The sequence below is a fragment of the Chrysochloris asiatica genome, unplaced genomic scaffold, assembly GCF_000296735.1.
Source record: "Chrysochloris asiatica unplaced genomic scaffold, ChrAsi1.0 scaffold00105, whole genome shotgun sequence".
Classification (NCBI taxonomy): domain Eukaryota; kingdom Metazoa; phylum Chordata; class Mammalia; order Afrosoricida; family Chrysochloridae; genus Chrysochloris; species Chrysochloris asiatica.
In genome coordinates, this window is record NW_006408623.1 from 485838 (window position 1) to 512677 (window position 26840).

At 47.0% G+C, this 26840-nt stretch overlaps 2 protein-coding genes across 2 annotated transcripts; both read left to right on the forward strand.

The window, feature by feature from the left end:
* Positions 1-2860: 2860 nt before the first annotated feature.
* Positions 2861-4578, forward strand: HMX2 (H6 family homeobox 2). Its single transcript, XM_006867424.1, has 2 exons — positions 2861-3128; positions 4025-4578. Exons 1-2 carry the CDS (start codon positions 2861-2863, stop codon positions 4576-4578), a joined length of 822 nt encoding a protein of 273 aa, XP_006867486.1.
* A 4160-nt stretch (positions 4579-8738) lies between these two features.
* On the forward strand, positions 8739-18826 carry BUB3 (BUB3 mitotic checkpoint protein). Its single transcript, XM_006867425.1, has 8 exons — positions 8739-8956; positions 9308-9502; positions 10205-10274; positions 12205-12356; positions 15135-15293; positions 16923-17100; positions 17329-17545; positions 18528-18826. The coding sequence occupies exons 2-8, from the start codon at positions 9308-9310 to the stop codon at positions 18541-18543; spliced, it is 987 nt and encodes a 328-aa protein (XP_006867487.1). The 5' UTR covers positions 8739-8956; the 3' UTR covers positions 18544-18826.
* Positions 18827-26840: the final 8014 nt, after the last annotated feature.

A 26840-nucleotide genomic window follows, 5' to 3' on the forward strand; every position in this document is an offset into this window, starting at 1 on the left:
CAGTTTCAGCCCCAGCTCTTGATCTCATGCATTCATCTGCCCTGCGGATCCGATCCGAGGTAGCTGCAGATCTGTGTTGAGCAGATCTTCCCCTCAGCCATTCCTGGAACTCAACGCCAACACCTGCCACTTCCTCACCCCCACCCCACCCTAAGGGCGTGGCATTAGCGGCAGACAACTTGAGCATCAATCTTGCTTCTACTGCCTGGGCTGTTGTTGTTGTTGTTATGTGCCGTAGTAGAGTCGGTTCCGACTCATAGCGACCCTGTACAGGGTCCGAGGCTGTAAATCCTTACAGGATCAGAAAGCCTCATCTTTCTCCCGCTCAACAGCTGGTAGTTTCGAACTGCTGACCTTGCGGTTCACAGTCCGATTCGTAACCACTGCGCTACCAGAGCTCCTTACTGCCTGGGCTAACCATTTTTTTCTGAACCTCAGTTTCCCCATCTGTACATTGGGAGACGGGTCTGCTTACAGGTAGTGTGAATAAAGGATGCTTCCAGCACGTTCCGGGCACCAAGTATTCACCAGTTTAGTAAAAGTTTAACAAATCACCTCCTTTTCCTTCCCAGCGGGTGGCGGGCTGTGCACCCAAGGTTGGCCAATTTCCCTCGGGACTGTCTTGGCTCAGGCCCAGGGGCGGCACCCAGCTCCTTTGAGAAGCCGAGGGCAGGGGGCAATGTGGACCACGGGCGATTCTGGAAGGTCCGCTCACCCCTCAATTGCGCGGGCGCGCTCGGGACCTGGCGGCGACTTGGTCCCAGAGCTCGTGCTGCGGCCGCGAGGAAGACAACGCGCAAATTGTATTTCAGCGGCGGGTCCTTCCGGGTTAATGAGCTGACACCATGATTAAAGCTGACCATTTGTAATGTGTCTCGACCCCGCCGCCGAGCCCTGAAGAGGTTAATGCGGTGACGGAGGCCGGCACCTGCCCCTCGCCGGCCGCCGGCCGCCGGCCCCGCACCCCACACCCGCCCTGCCCCGGCTGCGCCGCCGATTCCTAATCAATTAGCCCATTAACGAGCCCTCGGAAGAGTTAAGTAAGGAATGGCTCACCGCGGGGAGGGCCGCAGTTGGGGACTCACCGCGGCTAATGACATTACAAGCGCTTTACCCTGTAACCCGGGCTCGGTGTGGGCGAGCCGGGAAGTGCAGCGTCTGACATTCATGGCTACAGGTTCGGGAGTTCCTCCCTACTCCAAGCAGTATTTGGGGGTCAACCCCGGGGCTACGCTCCGGTGATCTCTGTGAGGCCGCAGACCCAGGGGTGGGGTGCCTGGGAGCCTTGGCTCTTCTCCCTTCCCAGGAAGACCACCGCGACTGTGGCCCGAACCGTTTGCCAAACTGATTGTACATCTGGTGATACTTGACCTCGGAACTAAAGGGGCGAAAGCAGAGACTCAGGGGAGGGCGTGAGAACCAACGAGGGAACCATCGTGTGTTCAGCGTCTAGCCTGCTTTGCTCTGGGAAAGTTTTCCAGAACATTCTCTGCTAGGGAGTCATTGCTTCCCTCAGTTTTGTTGTTGTGAAGTGCCGTCGAGTCGATTCTGACCCAAGCCACCCTGTATAGGGTTTCCAAGGAGCAGCTGGTGATGAGCTTGAACCACCAACCTTGAAGTTCAAATGACTTGGCAGTCTGACACATTCATTAGCCCACAGCGCCGCACCAGGGGAAACTGAGGCTCAGGAAGTTTAGCAACTAGTCCAAGATGACCCAGCCAGGCTCCACACTAACTCTCCCCACCTCTAAAACCTTGTCCTCATCCTCGCTTCATTCCCTTTCACTTCCTTGGAGCAAAGTTCTTTTGATTTTTCAGTAATTCTGGAACCATCAGTATTTGCCAAATTTGAAATTCACCTAACAGCGGGCAGGCGGGTCGTAGGCTATACAACACAGATCCACGGAGCCCCTCCTACGGGCTCCTAGTGCCTCTAGGACTTGGGGTAGTTTTCCACCGTAACGTGGAAAAGGAGTAGGAGAGTTACTAACGTAACTTAACGTAAGAGGTTTGTGACGTTCTAACTGAGGCCAGGTTTGTCCAAGGCCACAAAGTGTTTAAATGGTGGTGCCGGACTCGAATGGGGATCTAAGGACTCCACATTTAGGCTTTTCCCCTTGCCTGAGTCTGGCAGGGCTTGTGTCAGATGTAGGCATCGAACTGTAGAAGTTCGTGGGCTCCGGAAAAGCGCGTCGTGATCCAAGCTCAGGCTCCTCACTCTCTCGCGGGGCGCGGGGATACCGTGACAGCTCTGCCACTGTTCCCGACGAAGGGCGTTGGAGGCGTCTGGACCAGCACCTCGGAGGGCGCGGGGACCCTTGTTCAGCGGAAAGCGTCGTGTCGTTCCAGCTACGAGCCGGAGGGACAGGGTCCTCGGGATGAGAGTCCTCACCGAAGCCAGGAGACCGAGCGGGAGCCACGCTGCCCGCAGCGTCGAGCCGGGGACGCAGCGGGTGCCCGCAGGTCTGGCGCGCTCCGGGCGCTCCGCGCAGCGTGCAGGGCCCCGTCTTTTTGAAATTTCCGGGGCCGCTCGGCGGCGCTGCGATTGGCCGCAGCCGGTAACCTCTATGCAAATGAGGCCGCACCGCCCCCGCCGATCTAGATCTGCGATCCAGCGGACTAGGCGGGCATTCGCGCCGGGCCTGGGTGGGCGCACCCGGAACCGCGCGGGCAGGGACCCCGCGCCGTCGTCCCGCGCCCGCGTGTGCCCAGCGCGGAGGGGACCCCGCGCCAGCCTCGCCGCCCCCTCCCCTGCCTTCCCCTCCCTGCCCCTCCCCCTGCCCGCCTGCCTGCACCACCTTCCACCCAGATCGTCTCTAAAGGGAGTTCTTGGTTTCCTCCGATTTCTTATGAGCCCAGGATGGGCAGCAAGGAAGATGCGGGCAAGGGGTGTCCAGCGGCCGGCGGCGTCTCCAGCTTCACCATCCAGTCTATCCTGGGCGGAGGCCCCTCGGAGGCACCGCGGGAGCCCAGCAGCTGGCCAGCCAGGAAGCGCAGCCTATCGGTGTCCTCGGAGGAAGAGGAGCCGGACGATGGCTGGAAGGCACCCGCCTGCTTCTGCCCGGATCCGCTTGGTCCCAAGGATCCTGGCCCCAAGCACCACGCCCCCATCCCCTTTTCTTGTCTGGGTAAGGAGCTCACGCCGTCGGGTGGGCGGGGAGGGAAACTGCACGCCCCGCCAGAACTCTGGGGTCGCGGGGTGCGGGAGCGGGCGCCCAACTGCTTCCTGGGCCGTTCCCACAGCGACCACTCGGGAGCAGGCGGGGGACACGGACCTCTCGTGACCCGGCATCTTGGAGGGATGGAAGCTGGGGCTGGAGGGAGAGGACTACAATGGGCTGGGCACCAGCAGGCCGCACACGCGGTCCTGCCCTCAATGGCCAGCTGTACGTCGGGGAGTCCCTTTCTTTTCGGACACGAGGTCTGGAAGCCTAGGTCTGGACGGTGTTTTCTCTGGTCTAACCTGACTGCAATCTCATCCTGTGTCCTTTTGCTTCTCCCGCTCTGGCTTTCTGTCGCTTTCTCTCTCCCCTTCGGAATGATTAGCACTCCAACAAAATGATTAACAAGGGTGCGTTTCAGAAATGGTTCCTCTTTACAACACTCTGACGAAGGGGAGTCACACTTTGGTGGCTGATCAGCCCGTAGCTGATCGGAACTTGTACAATGAGGCCACCTTATAAAGCGTAGTTCTTACAAGGCACAACTCACCTTTAGAAATGATTCAGCCTCCCCTCCCTCCCCCCCCGCCGCTTTCAGGCCTCTTTCCCTCGTTGCCACCTGTCCTTTCACGAAGAAGGGAGCGCAGAGACCCCAGCCCCACACTGTAGACTCAGTTGTTGGTTTTTAACCTTATTGGTTTTTAAAGGCCAGCGTGCCTGGCTCTGGGTATCAGTGAGGGAGCCGAGAAAGGAGTTGATGAGACCAGGTTACAGGCGCCTGCCAGCCTCCACGCCAGTCGAGAGCTGGGGGTTCCCAAAGCTCCCGCACCTCCATAGGCTTCATGTCTGTTGTCGTTCTGTAGGTCCCCCCAAGGGCAGCGGCGCCGCGGGGGCGGCGGGCTCGGAGCGCACGCCTTTCCTCTCCCCTGCGCACCAGGACTTTAAGGAAGAGAAAGAGAGGCTCTTGTCCGCGAGCTCGCCGTCGCCCGGGTCCGAACGGCCGCGGGACGGCGGCGCCGAGCGGCAGACGGGCGCTACCAAGAAGAAGACGCGCACGGTCTTCTCGCGCAGCCAGGTGTATCAGCTGGAGTCCACGTTCGACATGAAGCGCTATCTGAGCAGCTCAGAACGCGCCTGCCTCGCCTCCAGCTTGCAGCTCACCGAGACGCAGGTCAAGACTTGGTTCCAAAACCGCCGCAACAAGTGGAAGCGGCAGCTCTCGGCGGAACTGGAGGCGGCCAATATGGCGCACGCGTCGGCGCAGACTCTAGTGAGCATGCCGCTGCTGTTCCGGGACAGCTCGCTGCTGCGCGTGCCAGTGCCGCGCTCGCTTGCCTTTCCCGCGCCGCTCTACTACCCTGGCAGCAACCTCTCGGCCTTACCCCTCTACAACCTCTACAACAAGCTCGACTACTGACCCATCACAGGCCAGCGCCCCTCTCCTGTCCCGGCCGTCTCCCACGCTCCCCCCGCCTCGAGCCTGCCCCCATCACCAGGCTGCGGTGCCCTGCGGGTTGTCTCCCGCAATATATACACCATGTGTATTCATGAGCTCTTATTTATGGTCTCAGCCCTACTTTTTCTTATGATTATTTCGAGTATTTATAGGCACTTCTCAAACCAGATCGCCGGCTTTGTATCCAAATCGACCAATACGCTTTGAAAACCATTTTGGAGGGGAATTCTCGGGTAGTGGCGGGAGGGGAAGTTTTGGCTGCATCGACTTTGGCTGATAGAAAAAAAAAAAAAAGAAAACAAAATCAGGCCCATCTTCCACCACGCCCCATATATACACCTGTATATTTATGTACATGCACACACGCTTTGTCAAGCCAGTCCCCGGAGGCTTTGAAAAACGATCTAATCGCCTTTTTTCGTTTCCCGTATCCCCAGGATGGGTGAGAGCGAAAGGAGAGATTTTAGATCTGTAAATATTTTTAAAGAGGAGTTAAAAAAAAAAAAACAACAACATATTAAACATCGTTGCTAACTTTGGTGGGCTTGATTGAGGTGTGTGCTGTTGCGCAAAGGTTTTCTCGTTTTTCCGTGGAAGGGTTTGCAGGTCATTGCCTCCGGGGAAAAGTTGGGCTCGCTCCCTGAGGAAGAGGGTGGAGCCAGGGCCACGGTTTAAAGGTCGGGACCTTTGCGGAGTCTCAGGGGGCACGTGGCTGGAGCCTCTTTCCTCTCTACCCCCGCTACCCCTCCAATACCCTGGAGCCGAGTCCTGGCGGAGTTTGTGGCGCACACAGAGCCGTTCCGGAGCCCACACCGAGACGGTTTAGGGGCGAGAAGCAGGCCTCACTGGAAACCGCTGCCTCCCCAAACAAGCCCGGGCCGACTCGAGCAGCATCTTCCCACTTCTGGGATCGCCATGGACTTGGCCGTAGCAGAGCGCGCTGCTACTTGATCAACCGGCGCCGCGGGGCTTCCTGTTGGAGGACGCAGGCTTGCGGAGCGGCGCTGCTGGAGCGGAATAAAGCGCCGCTTTGCTCGCCCAGAGCCAGGTGCGACCAGCTCTTTGCAGCAGCGCACGGGTCCTGAACCGTGGCAGAGGTGCACGCCCCGCGCGACGCGGGAACTTGAGTGGAAAGGCAGCGTTTCGGTGGAGGAGGGATCAGAGGCCAAAGACTAGACAAAATGGGAGCGGTAGTCCAAGGCGCCTCCCCCAATTCTTTTGCTAATAGTTTGCAATGTGCACGGCGAAATGGCCGAATCTCCAGCAAATGTGCTGCGGTTTGCTCTGAATGGAACCGTGAAGCTCGGCTAGGGCGCTCACAGATCTCGTGTCTCCACACCTGCCACTGCTCCCAGCCCGGAGAGCAGGCGCGCGAGTGTATGCAAATCGCAGGCTCTCCTGGCTGAGAGATAGCGGCCACCAGTTCCTTTGTAAAACATGGAAAAAGGAAACTTGAGCTCAGAGTAGGTCCATGGTTCTGCGACCCTGACTTCGGGCCCCGTGAGGAGTCCGACATTCTGAGGCCCGGTCTCTACAACTAGAAGGAACACATACACCTGACAAACTTGCCTCTTTGAGCTGTTGTTGTTAAGGGCCGCCGAGTCGTTTCCGACTCATAGCGACCCCGTATAGGGTGTAGGGAGCGGCTGGTAAGCTTGAACCGCCGACTTTGCGGTTCAAGCCGACCTTGCGGTCCAGCGCATTAACCCGCAGCACTATGCCATTCATTAGCTAGCATTTTGTAAAAATGTATAGGCTATCTGAAAACTGTCCTACACCCTCAGTGTTTTGTCTAACATGCCTCGCTAAAAATATCCCATCTGATTTTGTTTATCTTGTGATACTATTTTTTTTCTTCTCGCATTTGAGTTCATAAAGAATCACAGTTTATTCCGAGGTGATGTCAGAAGGATGTTACCCCAAAACACCTCTGCCAATACTAAGCTAATTCAATTGCATTAAGTTCATTTCCACTTAGTACAATTCAATACGTATCTACTGGTCCCTAGTACATGCTGAATACTATGCTAAATATTGAATAGTCAGAAAGAGAAAATATCCGTTTTCTTCTGATTTATAATGTACACATATTTTATTTCACTTAAGTTCTCTGATTCCAACTGATCTCTTTATAATTAAACTCCTAAGAAATCCATGCAGAAATAACCAAATTGTATCTGCAGAATTGCTTGTAGAGGAATATTCCACTCATACCATTTTTGTGTGCATTTCAATAGATTTGTTTTTACAAGAGATGATGGTTTTAACAATCCTGGGTCATTAATCTCTTCCTATGTTTACTTTTATTACTGGAAATAATTTCCTCTAGTCAATGTCAGCCAAAGCACTTAAGGGTAAAATGATTTTGCCCTTAAGATTTTAGGGAATGACCTCGACTCTGTCATAAAGTGTATATTTGACTCTTTTTCCAAACCCAGAAATTAACAATCAAAGGTGATCCAGCAGCGTAATTAGTGGTAGAAATTCCTCTCATAAGGTACCTAAGTATTAGCACAACAATAACATAGAGCTTGCATTTGGATTATTTAAAATGTTATTTAAAACTCCATTGTTGTCAGATTTCCTATCTCAAGACTATCAATTCATTTGAATAATCAACAAAATCATCAGGCTTCTTTTAAGCTCCAAACTGGATTTAAAAGATTGACGTTTCCTAAAACTCAAATCGAGTCTGACTGTAACTGTATGCCCAGAGGGACCTGAATCAGACACACACTGGATAATGAAATACACTTAGATTTTATTAGCGGATAATTCATGCTCAGAATCTCCAAACTCCAAACGCTAATAGAATTAACCAAACAACGGGGAGAGGGAACCAAATAAGTCAAGAGATAAAATTATTTAGTCAAAGTTAAAATGGAGGCAAAGCATGGCTTTCCCCCCTTTCTTTTAAAATCTGAATTTAGCCATTAACTTGTTGAAAGAAGAGCTAGAGAGCCAAGTATGAGGACCAGGGAAAAGAGAAGACAAGAATCTTTTTTTTTTTTGGCAGTAAGATCATCAATGCAAGGGGCAGAAGGGATGTTGTGTGTGTTTATTGTGGCAGGAATCATAAAAAGAAATGCACCCAATTCAGGGAGTATGAATGCATAAGGATCAATAACATTTTTTCTTGGTGTACCTTAAAAGTTGAGCACTTAACTCCAACAATTTCCTCCCACAAATGACAAAATCAAATAATAAGATTTTTTTCCTTCATAAAAGGCAGTAAAACTAGACTTCTAACATAGAGCGTATTGAAAATTTGCAGCGAACCTTTTACCTTTGAGAGTCACTGTATCCCTGTGAGAAATTAAATATTGGTTTCCTTTCATGACGCTCACATCACTTCTCATTACTGGAGCAATTTTCTTGATCCTTGTGTTTCCAGAAGATTCACGAAACAGCAAATGGAACACAATGAAACAGCAGTTCTGGGGGAATAGTGGGTGCGGTGGACGTGTAGCTGTTATTTTAGGACCCTACATAGACATGTCTTTAAAAGATGTTTGAGCCTTAACACACTGCAGCGTAATTGTTGGCTTCCTAGTCTGTCCAGCCTTGTGGACGCGAGCTCCTGAGGGATAAGGATAAGCCTATTGAATGTTTCACCCAAGAACCTCTCACCAGGGTCAGCACACAGTGGACATTGAAATGGAGAGAGAAACCATAATGTAAACAAGTATGCATTTCTGTGAGTTCACTGGAACTTAAGACAATGGTAAATATAAGACCCTGCCTAGTTCAGGGAACTGGGAAAAAATTAGGACAAAATAATTTAGTGGATTGGAACCGATGTTTCCTTTCTCACTCCAATTCTGGTTAAAATCATGCGCTCTGTAGGAGTACAGATTAAAATGGGATTCTTGTGCAAGACTGACACTGAGAGAGCGCCACGAGATGAGCTAGAAAGAGCACCTTTCCCACTTACTAGTCAGAAAACAGGCAGGGCGTCGGCTCAGTGAGACTACATCTCCCAGCGAACCGCACGTCGGCGGGAGAAGACGCGAGCGCAGCCTTGGTGCGATGCTCGCTGGGAGTTGTAGTTTCTATCCCGTCCACGCCGCGCGGGGGCCTCACGCTGGAAGAGAGCGAGGCCACGTGATCGGAAGAACCGTGGCTTCCCTTTGAGCCGGAACAGGATGACTGGGTTGACTGACGGCAGGCGCCGAGCGGACCAATCGGTTGTCCAGAGTGAGACGTTGGCGTTTGAAATCAGCCAATGACGGGCTCCCGCTGGAGCTTCCTCTCCGCCTCTTTCGCCTTGCCTGCAAGTGCTCGGAGAGTGTCGAGGCGGCGGGAACGGCCGTGGCGTTTCTTTTGAGGGGCGCGCAAGGTAGGGAGCGAGGTTGTGGACGTAGGAACGACTTTCCGGGAGGCTTCCGGACCCGGAGCCGGCGGAGCCCTCCTCGAGGGAGCCGTTAACTCCTGCACGGCCTTCTTCGTCCGCCTCCTGCCGCGGCCGGGCGACGGGCCTCGCTGGTGGGGAGGAGGGGCCAGTGGCGCGGCCGAGATGGCCCCATGGGGGCAGGGGCGACCGAGCTGGCCGGTTGGGAGCTGGGGAGCGGCCGTGGGGGCGCGCAGGGTCTGTGCAAGCGCGGAGACCTGCCTCCTGGTTCTCGGGGTTCCTCCCCGGTGGATCCGTTGCCCCACTGCCCCGACCCTGGGCCCCGCTTCTGTTCCGTAGATGACCGGATCGAACGAGTTCAAGCTGAACCAGCCGCCGGAGGATGGCATCTCCTCGGTGAAGTTCAGCCCCAACACCTCCCAGTTCCTGCTGGTGTCCTCCTGGGACACGTCGGTGCGCCTCTACGATGTGCCCGCCAACTCCATGCGGCTCAAGTATCAACACACGGGCGCCGTTCTGGACTGCGCCTTCTACGTACGTGCCTTCCGACCGCAGGCCGGGGTGGGGGCGGGCAAATCCAGGGAGTGCCGGAGACTCAGTTTCCCCTTTCAAGTCGGGCCCAAAGAGCTGCCCTGCGCACTCTCTGTAGAGGGGACACTTGGGTAGGAAATGTGGCAGGCAGCCCTCCAAGGAAGGTGGAGAAAGAACACCCTTTTGGCTTGCATCCTCATGGTGCAAGCGATGGGCTGTTAGCGCAAGGTCAGTGGTTCAAACCCACCAGCAGCCTGCCCCAGGAGACCTGTCTCTCTAAAGCTTCACAGCCTGGGAAGCCCCAAGAAGCTGTTGTATTCTGCCTGCTAGGGTCCTTAGGAGCTTAGTGCGAGCCTGGTAGAACCAGACCCCCACATAGCTGACTGGTCACCTTTGTCATCTCTTAATTTTTGTGGTGTTTTGTACGTTTCCAATGGCTAATTAGGAGTCCTCGGGTGGTGCTGTGGCCTAATGCCTCAGACTGCAGAGTTGTGTGAACTGCAAGGTCGGTGGTTCAAGCTCACCATCTGCTCCTAGGAAATCCTATGGGTAGGAATCAACTTGATATCACTTAACAACAACGACAGCAATGGATAATTGAGCCCACAGTCAGTACATAAACGAGATAATTAGCTGTAGAAATAAGGGTTTTAAAACGTCTTTTTTTTTTAAAGTTTAAAATGATAGGAAATGTTTATTTTCTAGGATCCAACTCATGCCTGGAGTGGGGGTTTAGATCATCAACTGAAAATGCATGATTTGAATACGGATCAAGGTAAATCTAAATATGACCACAGTGTTGCCAGTTTATTGGTGTCTTTTGTGTAGTTTCTAGGGTTTGAAGGGTTGTTCCTAAATTGCTTAGCCAGATAGATGTAGCTTGAATGTAGGGCTTTAAAGTTTTAAATAGTCACCGTTAAGTTAGAGTCTTGATGTGACACTGTAGGGTAATTACTGGATTGTTAACCGTAGGTAGGCTCTTCAAACCACCAGTTGCTCCATGGAAATGACTCAGTGGGAACTGACTTGATGGCACTTAAAAACAGTAACCACCACATACATACATATGAACACAGGCGTCTATACAAGGGGGTCTCAAAAAGTTCAGGGAAAAAATAGAACCGAAAGATAATGGAATTTTTCCACGAATTTCTGGAAGCCACCTCGTATTGTAGTGAAGTTCATTGTGGTCTCTGTCTTAAGTGTGACCTGAGTTAGCATTTGAGCATTCAACCTTGACCTTGGAAGTTCACTGGCTTCCACAGTGGTCTGCTCCATTAGGACTTAACAGCACTGTGCTGATGGCTCCAAGCCCTCTTTTCCAAAGCTGACGTAGTTTCCCCTGAGAAAGGCAGGTCTTTTGGTTTATTGTTTCTTCTCTTTTGTTCTTATTTGGAGTCCCCAACACTGTAAAGCCATCTTGTTGAGGTGCTGTATTCTGTTGGTGTGTTTGCTTGTAGTAAAGTCTTTGCCATTTGGTTTATATGGAGTAATGAACAGGGTGACACATTTTAGTTAAGTAATTTCTTAGAGGTCTGCATATGAAATGACTTAGCTGCGATTTTATGAAGAGTTTAGGGTAGAGATTGCAATCGAACACAATCTCTAGCTGAGCCTCTTTCTGTTTTGTGTTTTGGCATGTGCCTATTTCAGACAGGGAAGTATTTGAAGGAGGTTGTAGAATACAGAGATCTGACGGGACAGAGGATGAGATGGACAACAGATGGAGGCATGGATGGGTACAACATTTTGTCAAAAAACAAACCAAAAACCCCGTGTCAAATCAAAAGAAGCTTCTGTAGGAAGACGCTTTATATTGTAATTTATAACCACAGGGGCTTGATTTGGTTTGCTCACGGCCTCACCTGTGTAATAAGTGTGTAGGGTTAGGTCCTATTTGTCTGGAAACCTGGGGAGTGGAGAGCCACTGGAAAGCACATAAAAGAGTTTTGATATGACCCACCATCATTTAGGGATTTGGCAGCTTATTCCCAGAAGCTCATTGCCAAACTTCACAATTTGTATGTTTCACCAGCCCCCTTTCCTGCTTGAGAGTCTGGAGCTTAACGTTGTTCATTGTTGGATCCCTGGTGTGTAGCCCAGCTAGTGGCACCTTGTAGACACTTAATGATATTAGTTGAATGGATGAATGAATGGGATAGTGTGAGGAGTTGAGGTTGAAGTAGGACCCATCGAGAAACCCCAGTGTAAGAAGACCTCTGTGCTTTCCTCATTCCCTGGCCTCAGTACATCCTGTAACCATGTAAATCAGTTGCTTATAAACATAAGACCTAGAGGAACAATGTTCTTTACTCATTTGCTCATTTAACAGGTATTCCTTGAGCACCTGCTGTACACTCAACCTTGCTCTAGGTACAGTCAGAGGGACAGAATTATACTGCGTTCCAGCTTCTAAGGAATTGAGACTGCAGAGGAGAACATACTAGGCAGGCCACCAGTTTAATGTAGCCTCAGATTCATGGCCACCTTCGAAGGTGGCACGCAGTGTGCTGCAATGTGTAGACAGGTGAATGGACAGACGTCTGCCGTTGTGAAAGACTTGCACCTGCAGACATTTCTGTGGCACTGGGTGTAGCTGGTTCATTACAGTCGAGTGAATGTTTCCTTCCATTGTTTATTTGTGGAACCTTTGGCTAGTAGAGATATAAAATGAGATGTTGGTTTTTTTCTTTTTCCTTCTATAGAAAATCTTGTTGGGACCCATGATGCACCTATCAGGTGTGTTGAATACTGTCCAGAAGTGAATGTGATGGTTACTGGAAGTTGGGATCAGACAGTGAAATTGTGGGATCCTCGAACTCCTTGTAATGCTGGAACCTTTTCTCAGCCCGAAAAGGTAAGCACTTTATAGTAACAGGAATTCTGGTTCTTAGGGGGCTTTGAGTTGGTGTATGTTTCATGATAATAATGCTGAATTTAGAGGCAATTTGATGAAGCATCTATTTAATAACAAATACAATGTAAAGGAGAATTAACTTTGGAATTTTGTTGTCATTGAGTTGGCTCCCGCACATAGTGATCTTGTGAATAACTTTAGTCACTATCACTTGTCACTCTTGGATTGGAGAGCATTGTTGTTGTTAAGTGCCATCGAGTCGGTTCCAACCCATAGTGACCCTGTACAGGGTTCTGAGGAGCAGCTGGTGAGCTTGAACCACCGACCTTGCAGTTCAAACGGCTGTGCAGTCTGGCGCCTAACTCACAGCGCCATACCAGCATTAGGTATCCATAAATCCGCGCATATGGATTGCTAATGGGGAATGCGGTGGCTTTCTAGAGTAACCACGGCTACAAACCACATGAGCCCACTCCGAGAGAGACAGATGGGGTTTTCTGTTCCCGCAAAGATTTATAGCCTTGGAAACCCTTTACCAGGGACACTATGAGTGGGAACTGATTTGACAGCACTTAACAACAACAACAAATGTAATGCTTTACATTGTAGCACTAAGAAACAACTCATTGCCTACTTAAAAATGCCATTTATCGAAGACTCGGGATTGTCTTCGGGTAGATTTGATCTGCTTTGTCCAGAGAACGTGATGACTTGTGACCCCTTTTCATTTATGACCTGAGGTTTCATTTGCTTTGGGGTGAAATGAAATAGCTTTAGTTTTAAGTTCTATGAGAAGGGAATTCTGTGTTCCTTGATTTTTTTCTGTGTATACATTATATACTTGACAGATGTCGTTTGTAGGCGCTAGTGAACGAAGCATCTTAAAACCCGAAACACCTTGTATGATTCTAACCTTTTTGATCTCTATGATGAAAGTGTAATTGAACATTCTTGCTGTATCCTCATCAGACTTATCAGCTGGTAGTTAATTTGAAAGATTGATTGTTTTCACAGTTTAAAGGTATCCCTCACTTGAGGGTTTCCTTGAGGTAAATACACCATTCAGGCCTTCTCAGCCACCATCACACACTGCAGTGCATCCAAAGAGCCATTATTTTTGTCACATCACAGTTGAATCTACTCCTGGCAAGACCTTTGTTCAGAATAAAATAATTGCATTGTTTCTAGATTTGATTTATGGCTGTCTGTAGCATGTTAAGAGCTGTGATAAATTGCTGACAGCGTGTCATATAATGGACAGCCACACTGAATCAAGCTGCTTATTGGTTCAGCAAGGTTCATTATGTCACTTTTTTTCATACTTTCCTTGATAAATGTATAGACCTAGTCAGTAGCATGACAGTGTTTTCACTTGATTTACGATCCGGGGGGCCAGAAAGCCCTGCTAGAATCTGGTGTGTCACCTGTATAGTAAAGATTTAAGATCAAATTCCTGATACAATTGTACCATTATAAACTGATTTCTTCCTGATTCTGTATTTTTTAGGTTTGGTACTTCACACACGTTGGATTCATTTTCATAGGACTGTAAACACGTTGGTTTCTAAGTAAAGGATGGCAAATCTTATATTGAAAGCCACATATATTGATTGTTTTGAACCATTGAATTCCTTGGTTTTCAAGGTCAAATTTGTTGTATTTTAAGACTGGATTGGCGATATTATTGGGTCCCTGCTTGGCTCTTCGTTTTGTATTGTGTAGTTAGCATTGTAGAGATTATTTGCCAGATGGTTTAATGCCATGGGGCCTCTTTCCAATTTTTATCTGGATTCTTCAGGTTTCAGTCTATGAGCTCAGATTGAACAAGTTGCTTTTTAATTGAAAGTTATATGCAGAATACGGTTGTGTATCTGAAGTCTAGGCTTAAAAATGATTTACTATCAGGAAAGTTGCTGTTGTCACTGTTTTTACGAATGTGTTAACTAATTTGAACCCTAAATAGTGTTACATTTGAAAATAAACCACTTTAAATGTTGATTTCAGGAAACTTCATAATTTGCTAGAAAGAAATTTTTGTGAAACTTGTTTAATGTTGAAAAAGGTATTATAAGTGGGAAAGATAGATACATTTCAGGGGAGAAAAGGCTACAATATTTTTCCCTAACAGTTAGTTTCCTATCTTGAGTTTATCTGACATCAGGGCAGAAGAATTCGCCTTGTCATATGGCAGACCACTCTCCCTGCCTTTTAATTTGAGTTCATATGCCACTAAGCACAAGTAGGCAGCTCATTAAGGATGGCTCCCTCCCTCTTCCTACAAAGGCCTACTTACTGAGTGTGACAGCCAAATGAAATCTCCTTCCCGAGGTACTCGTAGAAAGCTAACTTCCAAAATGCTTTCTTTATGAAAAGCCTGAAGCCCATTGGAAATCATGAATCATGATTTTACTTTATCTCCTTTTGATTGTTTTTGTAATACTCACTCTCTCTGAATAAAACAAGAAGGCTGGAAAAGTTAATTCAATAATTTGTTGTGGTAACAAACAAAACGGAAGTCTTCAGTATCAGTAGCACCTTCACTGAATGAATTATGACATGTATAATTGGTAAAATATTAGGGGCTTCCTGGGCTCTCTGTTTTGTGTGAATTACTTGATTTGAGTAACTGGTATGCAAATGGATTCCCACATTTGAGAATCCAATCAGTTAAACTTTTTCAAACAGTTCTTATGATTCGAAGCCCATTACTTTGATACAAAATGTCCTTTCTAGCCATTTAGTAAATGATTTTTAGCAAGTTTTGATCTCTTTTAAAAGGTGTACACTCTCTCAGTGTCTGGGGACCGACTGATTGTGGGGACGGCAGGCCGCAGAGTGCTGGTATGGGACTTAAGGAACATGGGCTACGTGCAGCAGCGGCGTGAGTCCAGCCTGAAGTACCAGACGCGCTGCATACGCGCCTTTCCTAACAAGCAGGTACCAGTGGACGGTCTCTTTTTTCACCTCTTCTGCAATTTGAAAATAGCAATGATTTGGCCATGTTTTGTTTTGGTTTTGAATTGACAAAGTTCTTTTAGATAATGCTCACTTCATATTTCCAGTAGCCTTTTGTTAAAAGACTGTGTGTTAATTCCATTTTAGCAATGACTTGGCTGTTCAGAGAGGCTAAGTCATTTGCCTGGGATTGCCTAGTGGTGTGAATAGAGGCCTTGTCCTTGCTGTTCCCCTGTTGGTTCCTGGTCCAGGGTGCTTGACAAATAGACGGTAATCGAACAGTTTTGTAGATAATGTCACTTTACAGACAAGTGAATGCAAATTTAAATATGGAACTTCACACTGATGGATCTTGCTTTTTTTTTTTTTTCTTTCTTTTCTCCTTGTAACCCTCATACTTATCAGATTTTTTTCACCAGTCTGACAGCAGATGTTTTAATATTTATTTTTAAACAGTACTGTTAAGGTTAGCGAGGCTGCCTCCTTATATAGTGGTGCAGCTCTTGAGGTACATGGTGGGCCCCATGTATCATCATTAGCCTGTTTATTAGTGAGCCACTCACCCTGCCTGCCCCCCCTCACCCCCCCAATCCTTAAGGTTCTAAGGGAGAGGTGTAGGAATTTTGCAAGAGTAAAGTGACAATCACCAGATTGCTTGGGAAACCTGTGGCTAACCTTTGGTGGTTGTGAAACTTGAAGCAGTGAAGAGATTGGAAATCATTTTCTTTACCCTTGTCTTTAAAAGGCCAGTACCTAAAATGATAACAGTTACCTTTTAGGAAATTATAAATTTCTCTTTATAAGATAAGAAATTGTTGTTACTTGAGACTTTTGAGGTTGAAAAATTTGATTAGGCTTACATTTTAATTAAGTCTTTATGTCTAAACTATCTTACAGGCTCTCTTCAGTTTAGAATGAATGAACAACTCAAAAGTAGGGTGTTGCTGATTTCTTTCTCTCTCTCTATTTTTTTTTGCTCCATAAGCACTTTTACAGGGATATACCTATTTCATACCTTGAAGGATTTAAAAACAAGAAAGAAACTTCACATTTACCTTCTCTCTTACTTTGGTATATTATTTCAAGAAAAAACGAGAAAAGGTGTGAAATTGTAAATCATGTTTGACTTCCTGAAAGTCTCCCACACTCGTGCTTAGATACAAGAGGCAGATGAAGGAGCTGGTAGAAGTGGTTTTTAACTTTTTAAGTTTGGATTAATGATGACCTTCCCAATGAAGGAGACCATTCTTCCTGTACTTGCAGAGATGAAGAGCTGTAGAACAAAACAAAAAAAATAGTTGCATCTCATTTTGACTAGAACAACAAATAAATGTTTGATGGACAAAATACATAGAAATGATTGGTTAAAACATGCAAGGCACTGGTATCATGAAAAAAGCAAGTAACCATAGCTGTATGTGTCTGTTTGAAACAGAGGATTACATTCTTGGAAGGGTGATAACTATGTTAGTACAGCATATAAAATGTTGTTCAAACCTTGTCATAATTTCGTTTCCTGTTTGAAGTAATCGTCTTTTTCTGTTTAAGCTGGATTTGTGAATGTAGTGCCTTCATAAGTTTAGAAGCCCTTCTTTGATTCCCTCCTGGTAGGGTTACGTTTTAAGCTCCATTGAAGGTCGGGTGGCTGTTGAGTACTTGGACCCAAGCCCTGAAGTACAGAAGAAGAAGTATGCCTTCAAATGCCACCGGCTGAAAGAGAATAACATTGAGCAGATTTACCCAGTCAATGCCATCTCCTTCCATAACATCCACAACACGTTTGCCACAGGTGAAGTAGGACATGCTAGCTTACGTTGTCATTTTGTTACCAATAGGACATTTGCTCTACTAACAGATCTGAGGCAAAATCAACATTTAAAAATTGTACTTTTTAATAGTATTTTGTGAAAAGTGGGGGAAATGTAACTTCTAGAACCTTAAGACAACTGTTGAGGTCATGACTATTTCTGTTCCTGGTATTAAGAACCCTTTAAACTTATTTTCAAACAACCTGCAGGTGGTTCTGATGGCTTTGTAAATATATGGGACCCATTTAACAAGAAGCGACTTTGCCAGTTCCACCGTTACCCCACCAGCATTGCCTCCCTCGCCTTCAGTAACGACGGGACGACGCTGGCTATTGCGTCATCGTACATGTATGAGATGGATGACACAGAGCATCCTGAAGATGGCATCTTCATTCTCCAAGTGACAGATGCAGAAACCAAACCCAAGTGAGTGTGCTTCACCCATATTTGAGCCTTTTCTTGCATTCAACCCAGGATTTATTAATTTTTCTAAATTCATGAATAGCACTGTTGATGCCTGCTCGATATGAGGGCTGACTGTAGGGCTGAAGTTGATTTTATCTTCTTCTCCCAAGCTTTCAATATCCGTAGGTTGATAGACGTCTCATGGATAAAATTGTGCCCAGTTGTTTTGTAGAGAAGAATGTCAAACTCTCATTCTTCTTGAATAGGACAGTTATTTGAATCTCTGGAGTTATTACTAGCTCATTGCTTCAAAATTAAGTTGAAGAATTCAAGAATAATTTATTTGAGCAAATTCTATTTAAGATATTTAAGAATTTGAATAGCCAAAAATCCTTCCCCTCCACAGAGGTTATTTCTCTAATATGTATACAATGTGAATGACCTTCAGGTCTTATTGGAAACCAGAGTGATAGGGCTTTGCCTTTAGAATAGCAAATTTCCTTCCCTTAGAAATGTTCATAGATGTCCTTGGCTCTTCGTTGTAACTGTCGACTGAGAGGAACCATTTACAGTTTTTGGTACCAACAGGGCAGTGCTTGGACTTATCTTGCACGGGGCTGAAAGGAAAACTGATAACTTGGCGTGTTAAACCATAAAGTACCTATCCCAAATGTCTTTGTGTCCTATTCACTCTCCCTCTGTCACCAGGCCCTCAGGGGACAGCCGTAGTAAATGTGCATGGAATCCCAGGATGTTTTCAGGGTTCTCTGCTTATCTGAATTGAAATTGGTATGGTACCCGTGCTGAACTGGCTGAGTGCCTGAGAGGTGGCAGAGTCTGAAATACTCTTAGCCGACACCCTCACAGATTTGATGTTAGAGAAGATTTAGCGTGGGAAGCCTGTTCCGTAGAAGGCTGTGTTTGCATTTAATCAATTACTGGTGGTCTCCATCCTGGATGGCCATTTTGATCTCATCCTGTTCTTTTTCTTTTGAACTTGTAGGTCACCCTGTACTTGATGAGATTTGACTTCTCGAAGTGCCATGTTGGTGATAATAAAACTGGTCCTCCTCCCCAGTGCTGGATTTAGTACTTTTAACAACCCAGGGAAGAATACTCATTGGAATGTTATAAGAACCTGAAAATAATGGAAAAGAGGCTTTTATGGACTTGTTTTTTTTTTAAACACTTGCTTGAGTACATGAGATAGCTTGATGGTTGGCTGCGTTCAAGGTATTTGGACAAACAGAATGGGAGGGCAGTGAGTGCGCTGTGGAGAATCAATTTGACCTTGGTGATTTTGGTTTCCACTGTAGCGGTGTATGTTTGTAAATAAATAATAGGTAATAGCAATCTCTTTATATGCTTTCTGGACCACAACTGGTAGAGAAAGAAGCCCCGTTTGTGTCTCTTGCTGGCTTTCGTTGCTAATTCTGAACTGCTTCAGACTGCCTCACGAGGAGGTTAATCTACAATTAAACAAGATTTCCTCCTGGCCGTCCATTATTTTCTGAAGCAGATGGTTCATCATTTCCTGGGCTGTTAAACAAAGCGAGGTTAAGGTTAGACTCTTGGGAATCTGTTAGTTTTCAATCTTATTAGGGTGCAGAAGGAAAACTAATAAGAAAACCTCCTAACATCATTCTGTGACTGTAAACAATTATTTATTAGCAAACAATTGATCCCAGAAGGGCAAATTGTTTGAGTCAGTAATGAACTGAGAAAAGACAGAGCTTATTTGTGTATTTGGAAAATAATTGTAACGTAATTGCAGTACATTTAGACAGGCATCTATTTGGACCTGTTTCTCTCTCTAAATGAATTTTTGGAAACATTAATGAGGTTTACATATTTCTCTGACATTTATATAGTTCTGATGTCCATTTCGGTTGCCCAGCCGTTGATGATTAAGGTTAAGAAGAAGAAAAAAATGATTGTGAGAATGAGATTCGTTTCAATGTAATGCCCTAAAGCAGAACACAAACTTAGCTTGGCCTGCTGGAGGCAGTTCCAGATCATATGTTTATGATGAAACACTTTCTTTTTCATTTATTATTTGCAAATTGTTTGTCACTAAATAGGACGTGGTCTTTAGTGAGATTTATTTATCCATGGTGTTTCAAAAAATGCTTTTGATCTAGACAAACGTGTCTTATTTGTATTTCTTTATTTCAGTGAAAATGTACTTGTGAATGCGTCTTTTGAAATGTCATTTCATTGCAAGTCTACCTAATCCTCCCCTGAAAGTGACCTCTTTATGGAAGCTTTGCTTACTTGCCACAAATATACGCTTACCCCTGAGGGATGTGCTATAGACATTGTGGACACGTTGGTTTAGTTTGTGGCTTTCTGTCTTCAAAGAAGCTGGTCTGTGTAGCATTTCGTTCTTAACTTTGTTTAGATCAGGGGTCTTTGGGTTCCTGTGCAGTGGTCTGAAGACTCGTCTCCTCTCCCTCACCCCTCAGCTGGCCCCATGCTCTTTCTGAGCCAGCCTGAGCTCCTTTTGTAACATAGTCTCTCTCACCTGTTGTTTCTGTGCTGCCTAATAAATCCGATTTAGAACCTTCCATGGCGGTTGTTTGTAAATGTTGGTAATTAATATAATTTACTACTTAAAAAGCTTGTGTAAAAGCACAGTCCCCTTTATCAAGGGTCTGTTGGGGACGACATTTTACCTTGAGATCCACACTGCCGTGCTTAATTATGCCTGCTCTGATGGAGGTTGCGGATTCGGGCCTGGATAAAGTGATCGTTGGAGTTCTGCCATCTCCCTCATGCCCCTTTGCTGCCACAACAGGCCCGTCCGTGAGCCAGCCGTGTAAGTTCACTGTGGTTGGGCCTGGGCTATGCTGCAGCCAGCGGCATCCCTCCTTAGTACTGTGGGTGCAGTAGGATGAAATCACGGTACCTGCACGCGTAGAGTCAGAGGACAGACCCTTTTGTGCCTATTCACCAAGTGCTAAATCAAAGCAAACCCCTTGGGGTGGTAAATCATGACCTACACCCACTCCTCACTTTCTGCCTGGTTAGGTTCCGAAGAGCAAGTCATTATGCCAAATAAGATCAAGTCAATGCCAGGAGGAATGCACAGAGGTGGTCCCCCTCAGAACTGCTGTAACCCCGGTTTCACTGTGCTCTGGATCCTAAAGCCCTGCTGTTGAGGCAGATGTTCTGGTAGACGCGGGGCCCAGCAGCTGGACTAGAGGCACAGTTGGTGGCACTGGAGGTCTGGGTCCATGGGGTTGCTGCCTGTGCCTTCCTGTAGGTAGGGGAGGGGGCTCTTGAAAAGAGTGCTGCCCTTCTAGTCTTGAAGGGCTTGGAAGCTGAAGCTGAGAGCCCAGAGACTAAGGCCAAGGAGGAGAGGGGGTGGCTGGCTTCTGCTGCAGGCCCCAGGCCCTGCCTTTACCCCCAGCACCCTCCACCCTGGTCCCTCCAGGGCACTTAAGGGTCCCCTGGGACCCTTAGGGACCCTTCACCTCTGGTTAGCTCTTTTGCATAAACTACAAGTGTTGCCTGCTGTGGTGGGGATGGGACAGGCAAGAGGCCTGGAGAGACTGGTGGCTCTGGGGATGCAAGCCCTAGGTTAGTGTCAAAATGGTCAGGTAGCTTGGTTTTGACTCTTGTCAGCGTGAAATATGTAGAGGATAAATGAGTAGGTGTGCTAAGAAATGGATTCTATTCCTTTAGTAGGATTTATGGAGCCCCCGGCATGGCGCTGTCGCTGTAGAATAGATAAGGTCGCAAGATCGACAGTTCAAACCCACCAGCCACTCCTTGGAAACCTTATATAGGGTCGCTATGAGTTGGAACTGACTCGACAGTGCTTAACAAAGTGTGATTTATATGCTTTTAAAATTCTTAATTTGGTTGATGACAAAGCATAACTTGAAAGCGCTGTATGAAGCTGAAGGAAATAATACTGTGTCATGGAAAGTGGCCAAATGAAAGCAGTTGTGTGACCTTTTCTTTTGAGGTCACAGTGTAGGACTAGACCTTCGTACGTTCCATTTGACGCTGTCAACCTAAAGCTGCCCTGCCTCCCCTAGGTACTGTGCAACCCGCTCATCCCTACTGGCTGATTAGAGCCACCCTTCCACACGTTCCCTACACCTACTTATTTTGACGTTTTCATTGGTCTCCCTGATCTGGATTTTCCAACTTCTGTGCATATTCATTAACTTTAGCGTATTGTTACTCTTCCCCAGTCTTAGAGGGTCACCTCCACCTTGGGGTGAGTGCAGAGCAGCCTCCGGCCTCCAATATTAGAAGGCAGTGGCTTTCAGACATTTGGCTGTAACTGATGATAAATATGCTTATGACTGTTTTAAGATTGTGGTAAAACTAACACCAACACAACCTCCACGTTTACAATTCAGTGACATTAATTGCATTTTTCATTTATGTAGCACATGCCTCCAACTACCTTTAACAAACTCAAATGCCCCCCAAACCAAAACTCCCTCATCTTTGATTTCTATATATTTGTGATTTCATATAATTGAGGTCATCTGATACGTGACCTTTTGTAGCTGACGTTTCATGGATGTCTCATTTCTCTATGGCTGTGTGATACTCCACTGTGGGGGTGGGGGGGGCACATAAGGGTTGGTCCACCATCTGTTGATGGACATCTTGCTTGTTTCCACTTTCTGACTCTTGTGAGAAGTGCTGCGTCGTGGTTCTGTGGTCAGTTTTTTGAGACGCTGCTGGACTTTTTCTCAGCGGCTTACGGCATGTTACGTTCCTGCAGCAGTGGATGAAGGCTTGTGTCTTCACAGGACGTCTACACTGAAGCGCAGTCCAGACACAAGAAGTCTACCAAGACAAGTTTTTACTGTACCCTTCTTATACATGGTGGTCCTGATTTTATTTTAATGCTGGCTGTGACTCCTTGAGCTGAGTTTATAAAAATGCATTGCCACCTGTAATTTGGAAACACTGTTCTATAATACAAAGGACTTTTAAAAATAATCTGTTTTACTATGTCGTCTTGTTTTCTACTGCTCCCCAAAGCCCACCAGAGCTCCCTAAGAAGCTACTCATCTTCCAGAACCTTCAGGCCACTGAAGGACTGCTGATCCATCTTCTCAGAAACACGGCCTCAGGAATTCTGACAAGTGGATGGCATGGTGGTCTGGTGGCAGCCAGGCCCTGTTAAAAGGACTGGCTAGGCTGGCCCTTGGTGTTCAAACCTCCATTCTTGTGCCTTCACTACCCATGTTTACTGGAGTCTTGGCGTGGTGCTGTAGGATAAACACTGGACTGCTAACCTAAAGGTTGCTGCTTCAAACCCTATACGGGGTTGCTGTGAGTTGGTGTTTTCTATACATTGATCTTTTCAGTGAGAAATGTTTTTTACTTTTTTGCCCTCCAGCCAGGGAGAGACAACAATGGCACCTTAGACTACTGCTCACCAAAGTAGGGTGTAGACCACCGGCTTTGTTAATTAGTGTTTTTCTGTTATGCCCTCTGACCTTGTTGTCCCTCGGCCCCATGACTCATTCTCTCAAGGTATTTGGTTCTGTTTGAAGTATTTATCATTTTGCTCCCTGTATGCTACACCACGTCTTTCATCTGGTAGCGTAGTGGTTACGAATCGGGCTGCGAACCTTAAGGTCAGCGGTTCGAAACTACCAGCCGCTCCGCGGGAGAAAGATGAGGCTTTCTACTCCCGTAAAGATTTACACCCTCGGAAACCCTGTACAGGGTCGCTATGGGTCGGACCCGACTCGACGGCACTTAACAACAACAACGCTACACCACAAGGAGCTCTGGTAGCGTAGTGGTTACGAATTGGGCTGCGAACCTTAAGGTCAGTGGTTCGAAACTACCAGCTGCTCCGCGGGAGAAAGATGAGGCTTTCTACTCCCGTAAAAATTTACACCCTTGGAAACCCTGTACAGGGTCGCTATGGGTCGGAATCGACTCGATGGCACTTAACAACAACAACAACAACAACATGCTACACCACATCCACGGGTCTATTTGCCACAAAGGTAAATACTCATGTACAAATACCCACTGTCCCACTGTTACGTATTTGTGGGTGTACCCCCACACTCCCTCGCATACTCTTGCAGCCTGCTTGTCCATGCTGGTATTCACTCGTAGTTCTCTGTTACCGCGGGACTGTGTAACAACATTGACCTCTGCTGCCTTCAGCTCTGGTAGCGTAAGTAGTTACCAGTTGGGTTGCTAACTTAAAGGTCAGCAGTTCAAAACTAACAGCCGTTCCACGGGAGAAAGATAAAGCCTTCTGCTCCCTTAAAAGATCTAAAGCCTCGGAAATACAGCGTTGCTCTGAGTCTGAACCAACTCCACGGCGCATCACCACCACTACCATCACCTTCAGCTCTTGTACATATCCCAGTGGGGATGGCACCTGTCTTCATACTCCATGTACCTTGGATCACTTGGATGTTGCTGAAATCTGAAAGTGTTTATAGATGGTCTCTCTTTCAAAATAATACGCAGTATAATTTTGGAATATTGTCACTAGACGTATAACCTTTGGCCTTGTTAATCCATTCAATAAACATTTAAGAGTCTCATCAGTAATATATGGTGATTGCAGGAAAATTTAAGATAACAGTATGTAAAAATTGAGTTATAATATCAGAACCCTTTAAAAATACCATTGTCTGTGATAATCCTGTAACAACATTGGTGAATCTCTACCCTTCAGGATTTTCTGTGCCTCTTTCTCCATAAACACAAGTTTTAGTTATCGACATGGACACGTGCCTGGGTGCACAATTCAGGAGCTTCTATGAGGGATGCTTGGCTGTAGGATAGTGGCTGAATGGACTCAGCTGCTGATTTGGTTTGGGGGAAGGTATGGTGTGTCAATCTCTTGAGACACGAAAGAGCAGATTAAATAAGCAAGCATGCAGAATTAGTAATAGGTACTAATCTTCAAGAAACTGAAAAATTGAAGCAGAAGAGAGAGGTGTGCTTTAATGGGTCAGCTGAAGGCATCAGAGCCCTGCATGTAAGAGATCCCATGAATGAAACAGGAGTCCGGCCACACGCATTCAGTGATGAGACTGATAATGATGACTTTGCGTCACATGACTTTTGTGGGCAGCCATTCCAGTGGGTGGGGACATTTTGTAATTGAGTTGCGTCTCATGGACTGGCACTCTGAGCTGTTCCAAGGTGAGAGGTGGCAGGCACATTGTTATTTACCTATGGCTAAACACTCGATCTCAAGGTCGGCGGTTCAAACTCACTATCCGTTCCATGAAACTCCTATACAGGGTCATTATGAGTCGGCACTCAGCAGCAGCAGCAGCAAGATGCACTGAAGGCGCCTTGGTGGTGCTGTAGGCTAAGCACTGGACTGCTAACCGCAAGGTCAACTGTTCAAACTCACCAGCTGCTCTGAGGGAGAAAGATGTGGCTTTGCGCTCCAGTAGAGATGGCCTCAGAGCCCTGTGCAGGGATGCTGTGAGTTTGAATCAAGTTGCTGGTATTGGGAGATATCCTGAGCCCCACTGGGGAGGAAGGCTCCTGACTACAGACAGTCTGAGCCCATTTGGGTCATGTTAGAAGGATACTGCTTGCTTTATCTTTTGTCTTAATGGTGGTTACCTAATATTTGATGGTCACCTACTTTTTGATGGCTACCCAATATTTGGAGCACAATGACTCTAGAGGAGAAGCACTGGGCTGTGAATGACAAGGTCAGCGGTTCGAGCCCACCAGTTGCTCTTCAGGAGAAAGTTGAGGGTTTCTACTCTCACAAAGATTGACAATCTCGGAAAGCTGTAGAGTTGCTGTGAGTGGGAACTGACCCACAGCACTTAACAAGTCTCCTATTGGATTATTTGACTACCTAGGAGTCCTGCATGCCAGGGACTCTGTTGGAGGTCTGGCAGGAAGGATGACTCGGTCTCTGCTCTCACTGTCTGTCTTAGTTCTAGATTACTACAATAACGAGTCCTGGTGTGGCACTGTAGGATAAGGACTGGACCACAAGGCTGCTTTGAACCTCATGGTCCAGGCTTGAAACTCACCAGCTGCTCCTCGGAAACCTTATACGGGGTAGCTATGAGCAGGGAATGATGCCACAACACTGAACCACAATAACAACCGTAATAGGACTACCACAGTGGATGACTTCCACAAACTGACTTCCTCACTTCTGGAGGCTGGAAGTCCAGACATCCTGCTTTAGGGAAAGATGCCTATCTCTTCCACTGCAATTTTTCAGTTTCTTGTTGAGCTCCATGTGGCTTGGCATCTACCTATTACTAATTCTGCATGCTTGCTTACTTAATCTGCTCTTTTATGTCTCAAGAGATTGATTGGACACACCATACCTTCCCCAAAACCAAATCAACTGCCACCGAGTCCATTCAGATTCACGGTTTCTGAGGCTGTAAGTCTTAACAGGATCATTTCTCATGCTGAGCAGCTGTTGGCTTTGAACTATAGACCTTGTGGTTGCCCAGTGCTTAAGCTACAGCACCACCAGGACTCCTGCCTTTGTCATTAACATAACAAAGAAAACCCATTACGAAAATGCATGTTTAGGGGTTAGGATTTACAAACACATTAAAAACAAACTATTGTGATTTGAGTGAAAGTTTACAGAACAAATTGGTGCCCCATTAAACAATTCATACACACTTTATTTCCTAACACTGATTGCGGTCCATCCTCTTTCCCAGCCCTTTCTCCTTCTGAGCTTCATCCCTGGGCAAATGCTGCCATCTGACTTTGGATGGTTGACTGTTCATCTTACAGGACCCTCTGCTGTTTGGGTAAACGTTGAACCTTGCCTCTGAGTTCAGTTCCAGCCCTGAACAGTGAGTAAGGGCCATAGTCCGGGTGGGGGGTTTGGGGGTGGCCAGTAAGCCTGGCCTTTTTTTTTTTCCCCTAAGATTCTGAATTTTGCTCCATGATTTCCTCCCATGTTATTCATGACCTGTTACAATTGCTTTCAGAGTGGTCAGCAGTGGCAGCCGGCATCTTGCTCTGCTGGGGAGTGGAGGCTGAGGCTCAACTGGCCCACTAACCCATTAATCGGATTGATTGTTTCATGCATCTTGATTTTCTGTACTTTTCGTTGCTCCAGACATGGAGAGACCAATAGTTGCTTGCACCTTAGGTGGTTGCTGTAACTCATACTCTTGTTGGGGACACAATTCAGTCCGTAACACTGGCTGTCTAATCAGGGACAAGGTGAGGTGATGGTAGCACACAAAGGTATAGGCACTAGAACACGTGTGACAAATGGTGTCGTCCCATAGTATGACCAGACTTCGTTTCCAAGCGCTTGGCTAAACTTGGTCCTCACTACTGCCACCTT

Bases quoted from the DNA above. Each gene is read 5' to 3' on its own strand.
- HMX2 (XM_006867424.1), top strand. From the start codon at position 2,861: ATGGGCAGCAAGGAAGATGCGGGCAAGGGGTGTCCAGCGGCCGGCGGC. The intron at 3,129-4,024 runs GTAAGGAGCTCA...GTCGTTCTGTAG, and splicing joins CATCCCCTTTTCTTGTCTGG to GTCCCCCCAAGGGCAGCGGC.
- BUB3 (XM_006867425.1), top strand. From the start codon at position 9,308: ATGACCGGATCGAACGAGTTCAAGCTGAACCAGCCGCCGGAGGATGGC. The intron at 9,503-10,204 runs GTACGTGCCTTC...TTTATTTTCTAG, and splicing joins TTCTGGACTGCGCCTTCTAC to GATCCAACTCATGCCTGGAG. The intron at 12,357-15,134 runs GTAAGCACTTTA...CTCTTTTAAAAG, and splicing joins CCTTTTCTCAGCCCGAAAAG to GTGTACACTCTCTCAGTGTC.